Raw genomic sequence first — 18,202 nt, forward strand, 5'->3', positions numbered from 1 at the left:
TCAACCAATACTCCAAGGTCCTTCTCCTGCTCCGTTACTTCTAATTGCTGCGTCCCCAGCTTATAACTAAAATTCTTGTTATTAATCCCTAAATGCATGACCTTACACTTCTCACTATTAAATTTCATCCTGTTACTATTACTCCAGTTTACAAGGTCATCCAAATCTTCCTGTATGATTTCCCGGTCCTTCTCTAAATTGGCAATACCTCCTAGCTTTGTATCATCTGCAAACTTTATTAGCGCACTCTCACTTTTTGTGCTGAGGTCAGTAATAAAAAGATTGAATAAGATTGGCCCCAAAACTGATCCCCGAGGAACTCCACTGGTAACCTCCCTCCAGCCTGACAGTTCACCTTTCAGTAGCGTCACAGGCCCTGCATGTCTTTGAGTGTCTCTGCACACAGGAAGCTTATAAAAACATGAAGGGCTAGTCTACACTGGCAACGCTTAACATGCCTTGCGTGGTCGCGGCGCAGAGCTGGGCGAGAGCTCCTCCAGCGCTCTAAAAAAACCACCTCCACGAGGGGCGCGGGTCCCAGCGCTGGGGCACTGTCTACACTGGCGCTTTACAGCGCCGCAACTTGCTGCGCTCAGGGGGGTGTTTTTTCACACCCCTGAGCAAGAAAGTTGCAGCACTGTTAATTGCCAGTGTGGACAAGCCCTGGGATACGAACTAGTTTTTCACTTTTCAGGTCTTGAATGCATTATTTTAAATACAGTGATCTCCGCTAAATCCTGGTGCATTTAATTCACAAAATAAAACAACTCCAGTACTCATTCCCTCATTCAAGCAAGCTGGTACACTTGGCAGTTACAGGCCTGGTTATGAGAAGTGCATCAGAGACCCAATTCTGAGTAGCTCTCTATTAGAGGGCTCTGACAGGTCTGAGGGCACTGTGTGGCAGTTCAAATTACAGCTGCTTCCAATCTGGAGAAAAGTAGGGTTTCCATTTCCAAAGGGATTAGTCCTTTAATCTTAATCAAAATAAATACTCCCCTCCTACTCAATTAATAGAAACCACCATCTCATATCCCATGAACAGATCATTGCTTTGACATGTGTTCTTGAAGTGAACTATGCACAACACATCCCTTCAGATGCAGCAAAGCCTTTGTATTTGCCTGTTCCTCAGATACTAAATATACAGCTAGGTCCTGATTTGATTACCCAAATGCTGTAAACATTTGGGGCACTGCTTGACCCACGGAAACTTCTTGAGAGCTGTCACTGTTACCTATTGCCATTCCCTGTCCTGAGATGGCACTTCCCCTGGAAAGTGGCTGTCTCCTTCCTAAATTTATAGCAATTGAGCCCATTGGGAATGACAGAGGAGTTACTGAGGAGAAGCCAATTGGCACAGCATGGCTGGTGCCTCCGCAGTGTGCTGGCTGGGGATAGGGGCCCATATTGCTGAAAATATGCCCCTCTTTAAAGGCTGTGGAGGGAAGGAGGAAATTCCCCACTGGTGGGGAAGCCTTTCAACAGCTATAGCTCACTGCCTTTGGATGTGTAATGGGGGTAGGCATTCCAACTTCCATTGTTCCTGAAGCAGTGTAGTATGAGAGGCCCCGAAGAATGTTGTTGGGATTATCAGAGATGCTTAGGGGTTGGGTTCCCTCCCCACAAAATCTGAGAGGAAGGTATGGCTAAGAGGGTATAGTGGTACTCATGGGGCAGAGCACTTACTTTCATGTATCAACTGTGTAACTCACTTGTGGTGTGGGTGCTTTTTACCCTTCTTCCTTATTCACCAAGCCAGCATGGCCTCTGGGTACCTTGACCCAATGTACAGACTCTCTGTGTGACCTTCTAGTGCCTGTCTGGTCTTGAAGGCCATTTAAAATTTAGTCTGGATAGTTTCCCTTAATTCTGCAAAGCCAATGAAAACTTATCCCATCAGATAAACACACACCTTTCTTCTGCTATAAAAGTAGCTCTGTCTTGCGAACTGCCACATAAAATGTGGTCCCACAGCTGCACATAATGGCCTTAATATAATCAACCTCTTTAGAAATTCACAACATTACTACCAAAACCCTTAGATGAGATTTGTATGGCATTTTACATAGATATGTATATATACACATGTGGAAGATATTCTTTGCACATCAGTGTTTGCAAATGCTCCAGCTTAGCACCAGAGTTAAAGAAAGATTAGTGGCCCAAAATTATGTAGTAAGCTATAGTTTAGTGATTCACAAAAGTGGCATTTGAAAAAAGGAAAAGCTGGCTGTGAATAGATGGAATCCTTGATTAAGTTTATAGATTGAGTCCTATCTCTCGCAGGGTCAGCTAGATGAGAGCATCGACCTCTTTAATTTGTTTCTTGCATCTAAATTAATGTTTCTGTTTTGTGCTATTGGATAACAGAAGCCCTTTGTTGGCCAGGGGCGGTGCGGGGGTGGATGGAGGGGGAGAAGGAGAGGACCCAGCTGCAAGTTACCCAGGCAAACGGAATCCACTTTTTCATTTGCCACCAGAGTTGTTTCCAGACTTGCTTACTAGCATCTGAAAAATTATTTTCCTCCCTTTCAATGCATAATTAGTTACTTATATACAAACGGTACAGGCATTTTCTTGGTATACCTGACCTCGAAAAAAAATCAGCCAAACCCTGTCCTTCCAGATATGTCAGTCACCGTATGATCTCCATATAACTTATAAAGTATTAAATTACAAAATAATGAATCTTTTCAGTTAGCATTTTGGCACATGATGATAGTATTACATTTTATGTGAGAATATCAACCACAGCTCTCACCCCATAAAACTGCAAACAGAAATTTGTAAGCATTGGCACTAGTTCCACTTAGAGAAAGACCACCATTATACTAGCATTACAGTTAAGCTATGCATGTACAGGCTGGATGGTATCCAGTCACATACAGTTCTTTCCCTCCTCTTTTAACATTTCCTTGAGAAGGCTAGACAGTGGTTTCTAGGTTTTAAAAAAAAAATCCTGCAAATTTAACTAGTAGAAGAGTAAAGTTGAGTAGAGCATGAGGTTTTCCAAGATCATTGGTAACAAGATACTCCTTTGTAGTCCACTTTGACATAGTGGGCCACATTCTGTTCTCACCAATGAAACGCCCTTGCCTTCATGAGCTGAGAACAGATTTTGGCCTAAGAACATCCCAACGACCCCCACATAATTCAAGAATCATGTTTTTATGCTTATTGCATGAAAGTAGAAAGATTTAACTAACAGAGCATCACAAACTGAAAGTCAAAGCTTTCCATTAAGAATGAGCTGGCATCTACACAGAAGTTTCCATTTTCTCTTTTGTAAGACTGAAATAATAATATAATTGGATCCTGCCTCTGAGATCTGAGCTTACTTGTTTACCCTGATGTTTTTCCTTACTCAGTGGAAAAGGGCTTGATTAAAAGTTTAGAAATGCATCATTAATTCAGGAATCTAGCTTCTAACTATACCCCTTTCCCTTTTCATTCCTTGTTCCCTCCCCTCCCACACAATAAAGTTCTATCTCCCCAGTTTATGCAATTTTAAACATTTTAGATATCAACATTCATGAGCCAGTTAAGGGGGGGGGGGGGGAAGCTGGAATACCTACTGCAAAAACATGCCAGACTTGTTATTGATTTGACAGACCCGACTGCTTCCTTGTCAGTGCTCGGGTGTGAAAGATAGTTTTACACAAATGAATCACTCTTGCCACATCTTGGATTTTGATCTGAAGTGATGGAAGCAGCTTCTTTGAAATGCATACGACTTATGGCAAGTGTTGAAACAGGTTCATCACCCAAAGAAAATAGAGATTTCAGAAATCCTTGTAAATGGTTCAATGCAGGTATACATTGAGGGGCGGATGGAAGGGGAACTTTTCTTCCACTAGGCATAAGACTAAAATGGCTGTATTGAATTACAGGAACAAACTCCTCCCTGAGCACACATGTTTCTATAGAGGTCCAAGTATTTTGTTGAAGGGGGAGCAAAACAATCTGGTTAAAATTGGATGCATGTTTTGTGCTTGATGATGGTTTTGGTGATGCAAAGCAGGCGTGGTGGATGGTTGCTGAGCAAACCCTGCAACTTTGTAAAATGCCAGCTAATTAATTTTCTCATTTGAGTTGCCTGTATTTTTCAAAGCATCAATGGGTTCACCAGGGCTATGCAGGTGTACCCTGCCCACCATCTGTTCCAGCTATTGACTTATACTCCCAAGTGGCTAGAATCCTCTCTCCTTGTTGTCATGTTTTCTTTCTTGTCTGGAAATGCTGACTGCCCTGACACTTATGCAGCCATAATCCCAGTAAGAGATGTTAGTTTCTAGTCAAGATGGCAATAATGCAAAGCCAAGTTATCAAGGTTTGGCCACTCTATCATTTTGACTGTGAGATTGTATATTGGGAATTTATCACATAGCCATTCTGTACCTGAGTGCCAGAAGTCAGGTGCTGTAGTTATTTAAGAGCTAAAATATATTGAACTACAGGGTCTTTCTTTATTTTGCTCACTGTATGGCTGTTTCTCTTTTATTCAAAACAATGGTAGTGCTAAATAAATATTATTTTCAAAGTGATTTTTTTTGCAATCCACTTTTTTTGCACTTAGCAAGTAAGCATTTAAACTCCAACCATTTCAAGACATAATTAGACCTAATGGGTTGCTTGTAATGTGTCAGGAGATTCAACATGTGAAAATTAAAACAAATGGCTAAAAGGAAGTGTCTCTCCAATTCATTGTGGTCCTACTGTCTTTATCCCTGACAGCTCTGAATTAAAATAGACTTACACATTTTCTGGTTGACGGTGTATTATTAATGCTATTAAGAAAGTTGCTGGAGCAAGAACTCTTTGGGATCAGATCCTTTCTTTGAGCTGGCTGTGCTGAGTAAGGACCGGCCTGTAATTTGCAGTAACATCATGGTCTGTAGAAACACCAGTCTTAATAATGCTGTAATACGCTTTTTCTTTTATCTACAGTTGGTGTTTAATACAGTGCTAAAATCAATTGAAAGCTAACTTAATCATGCAGCTCAAAAGAACACAGCATCTTGCAGGTGACTTTGTATATCAAAGTCCTTTAATTATTTGCTCTTTCCTATTATTAGTACAACGAACAACCATTTCCTGCATTCTATAAGAGAACTAATTAAGCTCCAAACCAACCCACACCTCCTCTCATTTAAAAAAAACCCTGTATCTAGTAAACCCAGAATATACACTCATAGTAAAGCTGAAAGTTTTTATTATATGTTTGAAAGAAAACATACATAGGTGTGAAATTGAGTTAACATATCCTGTATTTTCAGAAGGCAGTAAAAAATTGATTAAGATTTCTAAAGTAAGATAAAGTTTTTATATTTCCTGACTGGTCCCATGTTTAATCCTAGGAAAACATACCAAATGTTGGCATCGTTCAATGCAAGAATTTGCTCCACTCCCTCCATAAATAATCTCCAGAGAAAGATCTACCTGGACTTACATATCTTGAGTTCTCAAAATTGAGAAACCTGTTATCTGATGGGCTTATCTTCACATGGAGAAATCCCCGATTAACTCCACATGTGGACACTTTGAAAGCTAAATTAAAGTGAGTTAAGCTAAACAGGGACAAGGCACTCTTATTCTGGAATAAGAATATCCATAGGTATAGTGAACAGGGGTGAAAGTAATATTTACCAGTATGGGGGCCTGCTCCGGAAGGAGCGGGGCTGGGGATCAGCCTCCCCCAGCCAGCCCATCCGTGATGCCTGTTCTGTGCTGCCCAGGGCTCCGGCAGCGATTTAAAAGGGCCCGGGGCTCCGGCCGCTGCCACAGTAGCAACAGCGGTGGCCGGGAGCCCTGGGCCCTTTTAAATCGCCAGGGCAGCTGCCTCTCTTTCCCCTCCCATCAGCGGCCCTGCCGGTAGGGTCCCTTCCAGCAGGGCCGCCAATGGTGGGGCAAAAGGAGCAGTGATGTTAAAGCACTGCCGCAGCAGCGCTTTAAAGTCAGCTGCGTACAGGCCGGTACCGGCTTCTTACCATTACACTGTACTGGCCTACTTTCACCCCTGGGAGTGAATCAGGAATAACTCTGTGTAGACAAGCCATTAAAAATGTGATTCAGCAGTTGGATCACCTCCATTTGTTATAGCCTGGTCAGTCACTTCCTCCTGTACTGCAGGCAGTGCAGTCTTCATTGTTAGAGGTGTTTCTGTCTTGGAAATGGAGTCCATTTGTATTTGGGGGTGTACATTGAAAGACTTTTGAAAAGATTCTGATGTGAAGTAATAAATGAATGGGTCAAAGCAGCAATTCATTGTTGCAATGCATAATGTGATTGGGTACATTGTCCTAGCAAATCTCTCCAAGGAGCAGTTTGCTATGGCTTGAGATCGCACAAGAGCATATAAGAAAAGTATGGAATTGTAGGGCACAAAGCATACTACAAAAATGGCCACATGCACAATGATCATCTTTAGTACTTTCTCTTTGTTTGTCCCAATCTGAGATAATGTAGCAGGTTTCCGGAGAGTCTTCAGAACCAGTGAAGAGCATGTGAGGTTGATTAGCAAAGGAATTATGAATCCTACCACTTCAATAAATATAGTGATCTTAGACAAATAGGTCTTCCAGACAATTTTGGAAAAACCCTCAAAGCAGGTTGTGCTACTGTTGGAGACGTTCGTTGTGGAGAACAAGGATGCTAAAATTCCTCCACTGAGGACTAGTATCCAGACTCCTGCACACACGATGGCTGAATTTCTCCTTGTCCGAATGGTACGAGATCTGAATGGGTAGACAATAGCCAGGAAACGGTTGACACTAATGCAGGTGAGGAACAGCATACTGCCATATATGTTGGTGAGAAATGCAGTCCCTGAAATCTTGCACAGAGTGTCCCCAAAAGGCCAGTGCCTGTTGAAATTATAGAATATTTTAAAAGGCAAAGTGAATACAAAGAGCAAGTCAGAGACAGCAAGGTTTGTCATGAAAATAGTTGTCTCGCTTCGCATTTTCATTCGACAGCAGAAAACAAACAAAGAGGAACAGTTTGTGATCAAGCCAAGGATGAATACCACACTGTATACGGCCCCATACAGGTTGTATTTAAAGGAATCATCTGTCAAACAGGTATGATTATTGCTGTGGTTTCCCATTCCAGGTTTGTGACGTGCTTTTGGAGCCCTTCAAAGCTGAATTCAGTGGCATCCATAAAATAAGTTAGTGAGCACACTCTTCCTTAAGAAACACATTCTAATGTTGTGGCTTGAATCGCTGGTGCCTCATATTTGTGATGTCCTGTCGTCCTGAGGAAGACACAAACAGTCAGTTCTGCAACTCTGTACATGAAAACACACAACCCCTTTTCCCCCAACACCACCACTTTCACATGTTATGGAGCATATTCTTACCACTGCAGATGTTCAGGGTTTTTTAAATGTTTATCAGGTACATTTTCTTAAAGATACATCCCATAGGTAAGTATCATGGAGTAGGTATCTTTATTCTACTTTAGAAATGTTGTGATAATGGTAGTATTTGGTTTACAATATATTTTCTTATATACTAAACCAAGAAATTTGAAATGATCTGGAAATACATCAGGAGGGAGAGTTTGTCACAAAGGCCAGTTAACCATCCAGATTCTTACTGAAAGTCTATGGGAGTTGGGTGCCTAATTTACATATGTGCCTTGAATAGGATTGCCAATCCTCCAGGATTGGCCTGGAGTCTCCCAGAATTGGCATCAATCTCCCAGTGACGACTGAAAGCAATCTGGGAGATTTTAATAGGATATTTTAAGAAAATGAGATTACGTCATGTTGGTGGTAAAAATCTCCCAGAATAGCTTCAGTCAGAGTTGGTAACTTCTTGAAATAAACCTCCCCCTAAAATCCTAAATAGGAATGGACCATCAGGTTTGGGAAACAAAAAACAAAACCTAACTCTAAAACATCACCCTTAGCTAGAACTAAATAAGATTCTGAAATGTTCAGATAAGCTCTTGGAGCTATGCAGAGAACGGAAATTCTATTTTGTGAAGGATTTTTACATTTGTCATTTCTCCGATTAGGAACGAAATCTCAACATTTTGAAATTCTCTCTGAAAGAAAATTCTGAAAAATATTTAGATACAACCTTGAAACATTTTGTTTTGATTTGCATTTGTTTTAAAAAAAAATTCAATTATACTTAAATAATTGAAACAGTCATTTTAAAAAATCAAAACATTTCATTCTGAAAAGGTCAAAATGGAACATTCTGAAATTGTTTGGAACTCTTTAGTTTTTTCTCAAACAAGATTTTGGCAAAAACATGTTTTCATTAAGTGTTTTGATGATTAAACTGTGTTCCTTAGAAAAGGGTTCTAGTGAAACTTTTCCAAACAGCTCCTTTTTCACTTCTGGTCTTTGACTAGGATCAGAACAGGAAGTATTGGAAATCCCATAGAAAATCTGGTCTCATGAGACTTCCAACCCAATTTAGCAGGCTCTAAAGATTTGGATTGTTCTGATAAGCATTTGGTTTTTTACACTTATTAGAACTAAATACTTGGAACCCATTTGAAGTACCCTCATTAACTGTTCTATCTTAAGTCTATTTTTAAGGCCTGTGCAAAGAAGCAATCAGAATGTTTCTCAGATTAGGGAGAGAATAATTTTTTGAGCATGGCTGTATCTCTGGGGAAAGTGGGACAAGGTCAGACAACTGTAGGAGGAGTGTCTGCACTGTAAAATATAGCAAACCAAATAGAGAATATAAAGCTTGTTTCCTGTGATCTAACAACTGACCTGGCAGGTAAAACTATAGAGCATTTTTGACAGATGAAACCACTAATTAGGAGTTGGAGCTGCATCAAAAAGAGATCTTGTGGCAATATAGATTAAATAGCAAATTTTAGGTGATATAGGATACATTATGATTCTCTGAAATAATTGAAAACACTTTTGAAATTAGAATATGTAAGCAAACAACTAATTGAAATGAAGCATGGATTAAATCAGGATAATTGGATGCATATTGTCTAACTAGTAAAATCAAGCATTTTCTGTTTTGTATTCCCAGTGGGAAAAAGTACATTGTCAGACAATATTTCTTGCATGCAAGTTATCTGTAAACCAACTGTAAAATGTCCAGTGCTCAAAACTTTACTAAAACCTACTCTACTACAATGAAAAGAACAGAAACTTCTCATTTTCCTCATCACAAAACTTCATCAAACGACAGGCATGAATTCTGGCCCAATCTAGGAGTGACCAGAAAACTGTACATATACTGTAGATACTGCAAAAGCAGCATTATATGCCAGTTTTCTAATCAGTGCCCTGCCTTGTCCCTTAGAGATTATTCCTGCTAAGAGCATCGGTCTGTGTATAAGTAGTTGCATAGGAGTTAGTGCGGAGTCAGATCAGATGGACCATGGCCCTGATCTCTAAGCCTTACCTTGGAACTGCACCTGTGTCACAGCGCGCTTACACAACAGCCTCTCTCTAGGTTCTGGAGGAGCCAGGATTGGGGCAAAAAACTTCTACCCCAGGCTGTCCTGTTTATTCGTGGGCTTCCTAGGAATTGCTAACTGTATGTGCATCGGTTTGTCTGAATTTGGTCTGTGATTTCCTGGCAGTTTTTGGCACATGCTTTTAAACACAGTTCAGTAAACTTCTTTATCGTTACTTATGTTTGAGATGTGCAGTTGCTATGAGGATCCTGGTTAACACACACTCAAATCAGAAGAAGACATACCTTTATCTGATAGCCGTTGGCTGTGTGGCATGACAAATGAGATCGAAGCCAACATTCAGATGTTTTCTACAGTACAAACAGACAGATGCTTCCTTATGTGAACTGTCTTTAAAAAAAATGTAGGGGGCAAAATGCTCTTTTGGTGTCTCTCAGCTTTGTAATCCACACATTTTCTCTCTTTCACTATTTCAATGTCTGCTTTACTAAATTCATGACAAATTGAATTTCATTGCCAAGCAGTAGGAAACAGAACACAGAAGAAAATTCCACAGAGATTTGTTTTGGAAGAGATACTACAAAAATACACTTTCTTTAATTGTGAAATAATCTAAAAATAATCATAGGATGACCTACACATTTAGCTGGCTATATCTATATCAAATGAATTTGCATAGGTTTTATATTTTGCCTGCCTTTAAGGCAATAATTAACCAGGTTCACAAATATATGTAGTTCCAACAGGGATGGTTTGCCTCATAACTTAAACCTCAGTCTACTAGATTAACTTCCTGGCTTCTAACCCACATACAGTATATAAACAGACTGCACTTTATCTCCATCTGTAATGTTTATGTTGAAATTTAACTTGCATAAATAGATTGCTTTTTTTTTCCTCATTGAGAGCCAGGTTTTCCATGTGGCCTCAATGTAGGTTCCATATATGTCCAAATGTTGGAGGGTACAATTTTGGGAACCTATGTTTCTACTCACCCAAAACTTACATCAGATTGTTGGATATTCAATTTTCCCATTTGTGTACGTGGTCCTGCATTTTGGCAGCCCCAGACTGTGCATTCAGAATCAAAGGCGTGTATATTCAAAGGGTATTTTGAAATATTTACCATTATTGTTCACAATCAAGCTATGTTATGTGCCAGCAATATGAGCTACATACAATGCAGCTCAAGTGCTCTGGAGAAAAGATGCTGGATCATTTAATTTTTTTGTTTTCATTTAACAAGGAGTCACATGGACATATTTCACTTTCCTGGTGCATCAGCCTGAGAATTGTCTACCAACAATTGTCCAAACTAGGTTATGATCTAGAAAATATGAACCCATGTTGTTTACCAAATTACTCAAACTGAGTCATTCACTTTCAATTACAAGGTGTCAGGGTCTATAATTTTAATGCTTTAAATATAAGATACATTCTCCTTCTCTCTAACCAAAATTAAATCAACAGCAAATTTTCCCTGCCTGTCATACTCACCATCCTATCACTCATTTGGGAAAGATTAAAAAGATCTAGCTTCACGTTTTTAACATGCCAAGTTCAGTGCACATCAAATAAACAAAGTAACTTGGAATACTGTTTTTCAGGCAGACCAGATCTTTAGATTAGAAGCGATGCCATAATGGAATATAGAAAAGTGCTTTTACATTAGAGTAGCGAATAACTGGGAGCTTCACGTGACTCTACATCTTTTGTCAGGTACGCCAGTTCAGCCCCACTGAGAATGAAGCCAGCAGTGTTGCAACAGATAATTGACAGTCAAGCTTGCTCTCACTCAATTCTCATGTGCTATAGGGATCACTTTCACCTGCCATGCACTGAAAATTAAGGAAATCGCCTCGTCTTTCCTAAAATACATGATCCCTTTGTTTCTGACTCTATTGTCCTTACGCACTATGACACTCATTATTGCCACATCGTAGCTTCTCGAGGCACTGTAATTATCAAATATATTTACTTGGCTTCCAGAGAGCTTTTAATTTGGGAAAGAAGTATATTTGCACTGAAAATATTGCTCTTGACACACAATAAATTAACTGTTCAAAAAAAAAAGGAAAAACTGAGTTCATCTTATTTTATTCATGAAGCTGCCTTCTTTTTGTTGCTTTTGACATCTCTTTCCCTACACGTTAGCCATTAGAGGCCCAGTATAATGCAGTATGAACTCAGTGCTAACTGTAAGTATACCTAGACATTCTAGGTAGGGTGGCCAGGTTCCTAATTTTCGATCAGAAAGTCCAGTCAAAAAGGGGACCTGACAGTGTCCAATCAGATCTACTGACTGACACTCAAAGTTTGGTTACTGTGGGCAGCCCTACTCAGCCAAAGCTGTCTCCTACCTACATCGGGCGGCTACAGCATTCAGCTGCGGTTGCGCAGGCGAGTCCCTCCTAACCCAGGAAGAGGGAAGCCGACCGAGGAGGGGGTGGGGCCTCAGGGCAGCAAAGATGCACTGTGGAGGATGTTCCAGAACTCCTGATGGAGTGTCCGGTTTTCAAACATTATGAAGTTGGCAAGCTTAATTCTAAGTATATTTCAATCCCCCTCAGCACAGGTGGAGATGGACCTCTTGAGGTCCCCTTCAGTGCTATATGTCTGTTTTATATGTTATGCATAAAATATACATTAATTGGATCACTTTTACTTTACAAAACTACTTTGGAATCAAAACTTACAAATCACATCATCTCAATACATTTGCTTCTTTCCCTTGCTTTTTATACTAACTTAGTGGAGATGTAAAGTGATTTGAACTTTAACATGAATATTTAAGAAGTCGTGTGGGTATGCAGCAAATAAAAATTAAATGGCTTGTTGATTTTCTTAGTTTGACTCAGATTGCCAAAGCCTTTCAAAATTCTGACGGAATTATTATGCTTAATGCACTTTATGGCACAAAATAGTGTTACACAAATAGGACCAAATTTTGGAAGGTGTACCTGTGTGCATGACAGAAAAGCCATAGGCCAGGAGGTGATGCGACAGAATTGCTCTGGATTGCCTCATGCAAATAGGCTAGCGTACAGGCCTTTCATGACCAAAGAGTTGGGGGTGCAAGGGTCATGGGGTCTTGGCTGTATGAGTCAGTACATACAGCCTCTGCCCCAGTAGTAGACCATTATGTATTGCCCTTGCACACAGCATGACAACTTTTCCTACTCTTGGCAAGAATGGCATGAAAAGGCTTTTGCATCATTATTGTGCATCCAGTTGACAGAATATAAAGATATGGCTCCACAGTGTGTAACACTGCACTAAAACATGTCTTATGCATCATGTCTGCGAAGCCTAGTAAGATGAGTTAAGGTCAAAGTCACTATAATCACTGATTTGGAATTTTCTCCCTTTCGTCTATTTCTAAGGTTACTTGGATTAGGTAGAGGTTTTGGATGGGAATTTATTTTGGTCTAAAGACAGTTTTAGTTTTTCTTCAGATTTATTAGGGCATAAACCTGTGTAAGGGTTGCCACATGTAGATTCTTCTAGACTTGCATGAGAACTACTGATATGAGACTGTAACACATCTCTGTAAATATGGACCCTACAGATATGGTTTGTTTTCTTAATGCAAAATGAGATTGTGTGACAAATCTAAGGTATTTCTAATAGACATATCACAGTAGCATCTAGTTATCAAGCATTTCTGGTGTCTTACAAGGTTTAAATTAAAAAATTAACAACCCTGAATCCAGAACCCCAGCTAGCATTTGGGATAGTAATAAAGCCAGCTCATATGACTTTATTGTGAGTCTTGCAATATATGTTGATTTTTGTCTGAAAGCTTACATTACTCTTTCTTTTTTTTTTATGAAAAAGTTTTTTGCCCTTATGGTTAGGGGCGTCATTTCAGAAAAATTCTGAGATGGGAGCAAAGTTGTGTCAGCGTAGAGGATGTTCTCTGTCCCAAATAGGATCACAAATGAGAAACTAAGCAATTATTGCTTTCCTAATGACAGGTTTCAGAGTAGCAGCCGTGTTAGTCTGTATCCGCAAAAAAGGAGTACTTGTGGCACCTTAGAGACTAACAAATTTACTAGAGCATAAGCTTTCGTGAGCTACAGCTCACTTCATCGGATGATTCCTTCATTCCTAATGTCATCCAAAATTGAGGAGGGGAGGGGAGTGCAAAAAGTGGAAGAGATAATGGTAGGATGACCAGATGTCCCGTTTTTAAAGGGACAGTCCTGTTTTGGGGGACTTTTGCTTATATAGGTACCTATTAACCCCCACCCCCTGTCCTGTTTTTTCACGTTGCTATCTGGTAACTCGAGATAATGGAGCATACAGACCTATGAAAAGTTGGGATGGGGGGGAGACAACTTCCCCCTTGCCTTTAGCAAATGATGTCCCTGCTTACGGTTTTGGAGAGAGAGCCTGAAAAAATGATCTAAGTACAGTCTAAAGGCTCAAACAAATCTGTTTTTTCGGGAACTCATGATTTTTGAACGCTCAGGTCTGGCAATATTGTAAAGATATGAGACAAGTGCCGGTAAAAGACTGATCTTTATTTCCTGGCCTCAGTCGCATAGCATAGGGTGGGGTCACAAAAGGTTGTCCCCTGTCACACAGCAGGAGTAGGTGTTCACTGACTCCATTGGCTACTGGTAGAGGAAACAGTGTCTTTTTTTTTAATTGGACATTCATTTGAAATAAGGTTAATCTAGAATTAGATTCAGGCACTACACCTTCCCCTGCCAGTTATTGTGGTTTTAAAGTAACTTTTTCCTATTTTCAAAAGTTTTTTTTCCTCTTTCCTGTTGATGTGTGAAAAAGCCACATGAACAGAAGAAACTGGTTGACAGACAACAGAAAACAATGAAACTGTCTATAAACAAAGTGTTGTTAAATGTACAAAGTAACTGAAAGCAGAAAAGAGACTTTTTTCTAATCTTGCAACTCTAGTAATCCTAGGTGTTATCTGTGACAATAGTAGGAAAACATATTCAGATAGAGTGTGACTTTTAAGTTGTCCCTTTAAAGCCTCTAACTCCAAAGAGCCAAACAAGATCCTCCGACACACAAACATGCATATTTTAACAAAGCAATTTACTGTTAGGAAGATGAAATGTAGGTTACAGTGAAAGGTAGAGTTTTCTAGTGCCTTACAATAAGGGAAGGAGTCAGGCTTTCATTCATGGCTCTGGCACTGACTTGCTGTGTACCTTCAGCACCTATATTATCTCAGTTTCCCCATATTTACGAGCACAAATGCTACTTACCTTTGAGCTTTGCAGGGAGTTTCGAGAAGGAGTTCTCCAGGTGAAGGAGGAGCAAATACGGGACCCTTGGGGCAAGTGGCTGTCTATAGTGTGTGTTTGTGTTTGGGGGTTACTTGCTGCGTGCTGAGCTTGTGTTTGTTTGTTTGAAGGACCGTGTGCTGTGGCCGGCAGTTGGAAGCAGTGAGCTTCTAAACAAGGTTTGAAATCTAGAAGACTCTGTTCACTGGCTGAGCCGTAGTCAGGGGGCGGGGCTATCAACAAGGCCAGGGCTTTATAAAGCAGTGAGCAAGCGACCAGGGACTGTAACAGGGAGTTTTGAGAGGGGGTTTGGAAAGGGGGTGAGGTACACTTGCCATTGTTTAAAACCTTTAAACTAAACTATAATCAGAACTCCTTGATTTAAACAAAAACCCTATCATTAACCTAGGTAGCTGTAGGAGAAAATGCAGGCAGAAGCTCAGCAGCAGAGTGGGGGCTATCCAGTTTATTGCACTCAGTGTAGCATGTATGATTACCTGCCTCTTGTGGGTGGGTGACATGCGTGCATTTGGTGCAAGAGCTCCTGGCCCTCAGAAACAGTGTATGGGCTTTGGAGGCCAGGGTGGCGGAACTGAAGGAGCTAAGGAAGGCAGAGAGGTATGTTGATGAGGCTTTCCAGGACACTGTAGATTTGTCCCACCTCTGGTCAGACCGCCCCTGCACTGTTAAGGAGGATGAAAGGCCCAGAGAAGGAGAGGAGTCAATGGGAACAGAAGTAAACCTTCCCATAGTTGGGACCCTCCTTCCAGATGATGTTGGGGTATCCTCTTGCACTGAGGTTACCTCTCTGGGGGAGGGAACTCCAGTCATTAGGAAAAGGCAGGTGTTAGTAATAGGAGATTCGATCATTAGAAACATAGATAGCTGGGTTTGTGATGACCAGGAGAACTGTATGGTGACTTGCCTGCCTGGTGCAAAGGTTGTGGATTTCTCGAGGCATCTAGATAGACTTATGCATAGTGCTGGGGAGGAGCTGGTGGTCATGGTACATGTAGGTACCAATGACATAGGGAAGGGTAGGAGACATATCCTGGAGGCCAAATTTAGGCTGCTAGGAAAGAGACTGAAATCCAGGACCTCTATGGTGGCATTCTCAGAAATGCTTCCAGTTCCACGTGCAGGGCCAGGTAGGCAGGCAGAGCTTCAGAGTCTCAATGCATGGATGAGACGATGGTGTGAAGAGTACGGGTTTAGATTTATTAGGAACTGGGGAAACTTTTGGGATGGGGGAGCCTATATAGGAAGGATGGGCTCCACCTAAACCAAAGTGGATCCAGACTGCTGGCACTTAACATTAAAAAGGTTTTTAAACTAAGCAGATGGGGAAAGCCGATTGCTGCAGAGGCGCATGTGGATCAGACAGAGACTTCTCTGAGAGGAGAGTTTATTGATAGAGATTCTCTAGGTTTCAGTCAGGAGGAGAGGATGGAAGAGGATAAAGTATGGGCCAGATCAGATGAGAAACATTCACATAAAGAATCTGACACATCAGAAAAGGGCAGACAAATAAACGGTGACAAGTTTTTCAAGTGCTTGTACACAAATGCTCAAAGTCTAAATAATAAGATGGGTGAACTAGAGTGCCTCGTGTTAAAGGAGGATATTAATATAATAGGCATCACAGAAACCTGGTGGAGTGAGGACAATCAGTGGGACACAATCATTCCAGGAATATATCGGAAGGACAGAACAGGCCGTACAGGGTGGGGAGGGAGTGGCACTATATGTGAAAGAAAATGTAGAATCAAATGAACTAAAAATCTTAAATGAATCCACATGTTCCATAAAATCTGTATGGATAGTAATTCCATGCTCTAATAAGAATTTAACAGTAGGGATCTATTATCGACCACCTGACCAGGACAGTGATAGTGACAAAGAAATGCTAAGGGAGATTAGAGAGGCTATCAAAATAAAAAACTCAATAATAGTGGTGGATTTCAATTATCCCCATACTGACTGGGTACATGTCACCTCAGGACGAAATACAGAGACAAAATTTCTCACTACTTTAAATGACTGCTTCTTGGAGCAGCTGGTACGAGAACCCGCAAGGGGAGAGGCAACTCTCACAGAATCACACAGAATATCAGAGTTGGAAGGGACGTCAGGAGGTCATCTAGTCCAACCCCCTGCTCAAAGCAGGACCAATCCCCAATTTTTGACCCAGATTCCTAAATGGCCCCCTCAAGGATTGAACTCACAACCCTGGGTTTAGCAGGCCAATGCTCAAACCACTGAGCTATCCCTCCCCCCTAGTCTAGTCCTTGATCTAGTCCTGAGTGGAGCACAGGATCTGGTCCAAGATGTAACTATAACAGGACCGCTTGGAAATAGTGACCATAATATAATAACATTTAACATTCCTGTGGTGGAAAGAACACCCCAACAGCCCAACACTGTGGCATTTAATTTCGGAAAGAGGAACTATGCAAAATTGAGGAGGTTAGTTAAACAGAAATTAAAAGGTACAGTGACTAGAGGGAAATCCCTGCAAGCTGCACGGACACTTTTCAAAGACACCATAATAGAGGCTCAACTTAAATGTACACCCCAAATTAAAAAACACAGTAAAAGAACTAAAAAAGAGCCACCGTGGTTTAACAACCATGTAAAAGAAGCAATGAGAGATAAAAAGGCATCTTTTAAAAAGTGGAAGTCAAATCCTAGTGAGGTAATTAGAAAGGAGCATAAACACTGCCAAATTAAATGTATTTAATAATAAAAGCCAAAAAGGAGTTTGAGGAACAGCTAGCCAAAAACTCAAAAGGTAATAACAAAATGTTTTTTAAGTACATCAGAAGCAGGAAGCCTGCTAAACAACCAGTAGGGCCCCTGGACAATCAAGATACAAAATGAGCACTTAAAGACAATAAAGTAATCGCAGAGTAACTAAATGAATTCTTTGCTTCAGTCTTCACGGCTGAGGATGTTAGGGAGATTCCCACATCTGAGCCGTCTTTTGTAGGTGACAAATCTGAGGAATTGTCACAGATTGAAGTGTCACTAGAGGAGGTTTTGGAATTAACTGAGAAACTTAACAATAACAAGTCACTGGGACCAGATGGCATCTACCCAAGAGTTCTGAAAGAACTCAAATGTGAAATTACGGAATTATTAACTATAGTTTGTAACCTGTCCATTAAATCAGCTACTGTACCCAGTGACTGGAAGATAGATAATGTAACGCCAATATTTAAGAAGGGCTCTAGAGGTGATCCTGGCAATTACAGACCGGTAAGTCTAACGTCAGTACCGGGCAAATTAGTTGAAACAATAGTAAAGAATAAAATTGTCAGACACATAGAAGAACATAAATTGTTGCACAAAAGTCAACATGGTTTCTGTAAAGGGTAGAGTTCTTTGAGGGGGGTCAACAAACATGTGGACAAGGGGAATCCAGTGGACATAGTGTATTTAGATTTCCAGAAAGCCTTTGACAAGGTCCCTCACCAAAGACTCTTACGTAAATTAAGTTGTCATGGGATAAAAGGGAAGATCCTTTCATGGAC

At 40.6% G+C, this 18,202-nt stretch overlaps 1 protein-coding gene across 4 annotated transcripts in view; it reads right to left on the minus strand.

Annotated features, from left to right (window-relative positions):
- Window positions 1-5,059: 5,059 nt before the first annotated feature.
- LPAR4 (lysophosphatidic acid receptor 4) overlaps window positions 5,060-18,202 on the minus strand; it is a 60,919-nt gene continuing 47,776 nt past the window's right edge. For 3 of the 4 annotated variants that reach the window (XM_084639959.1, XM_084639958.1, XM_084639957.1), the window contains one exon: window positions 5,060-7,258. In XM_084639959.1, coding sequence (XP_084496085.1) covers window positions 6,059-7,108 — 1,050 coding nt within the window. In that variant the 5' untranslated portion in view covers window positions 7,109-7,258 and the 3' untranslated portion in view covers window positions 5,060-6,058. Of the gene's footprint in view, window positions 7,259-14,651; window positions 14,721-18,202 lie in introns of those variants that run through there. The other variant, XM_084639960.1, reaches the window with a different exon arrangement.

The sequence above is a fragment of the Lepidochelys olivacea genome (assembly GCF_965140295.1).
Source record: "Lepidochelys olivacea isolate rLepOli2 genome assembly, chromosome: 9".
Lineage (NCBI taxonomy): Eukaryota > Metazoa > Chordata > Testudines > Cheloniidae > Lepidochelys > Lepidochelys olivacea.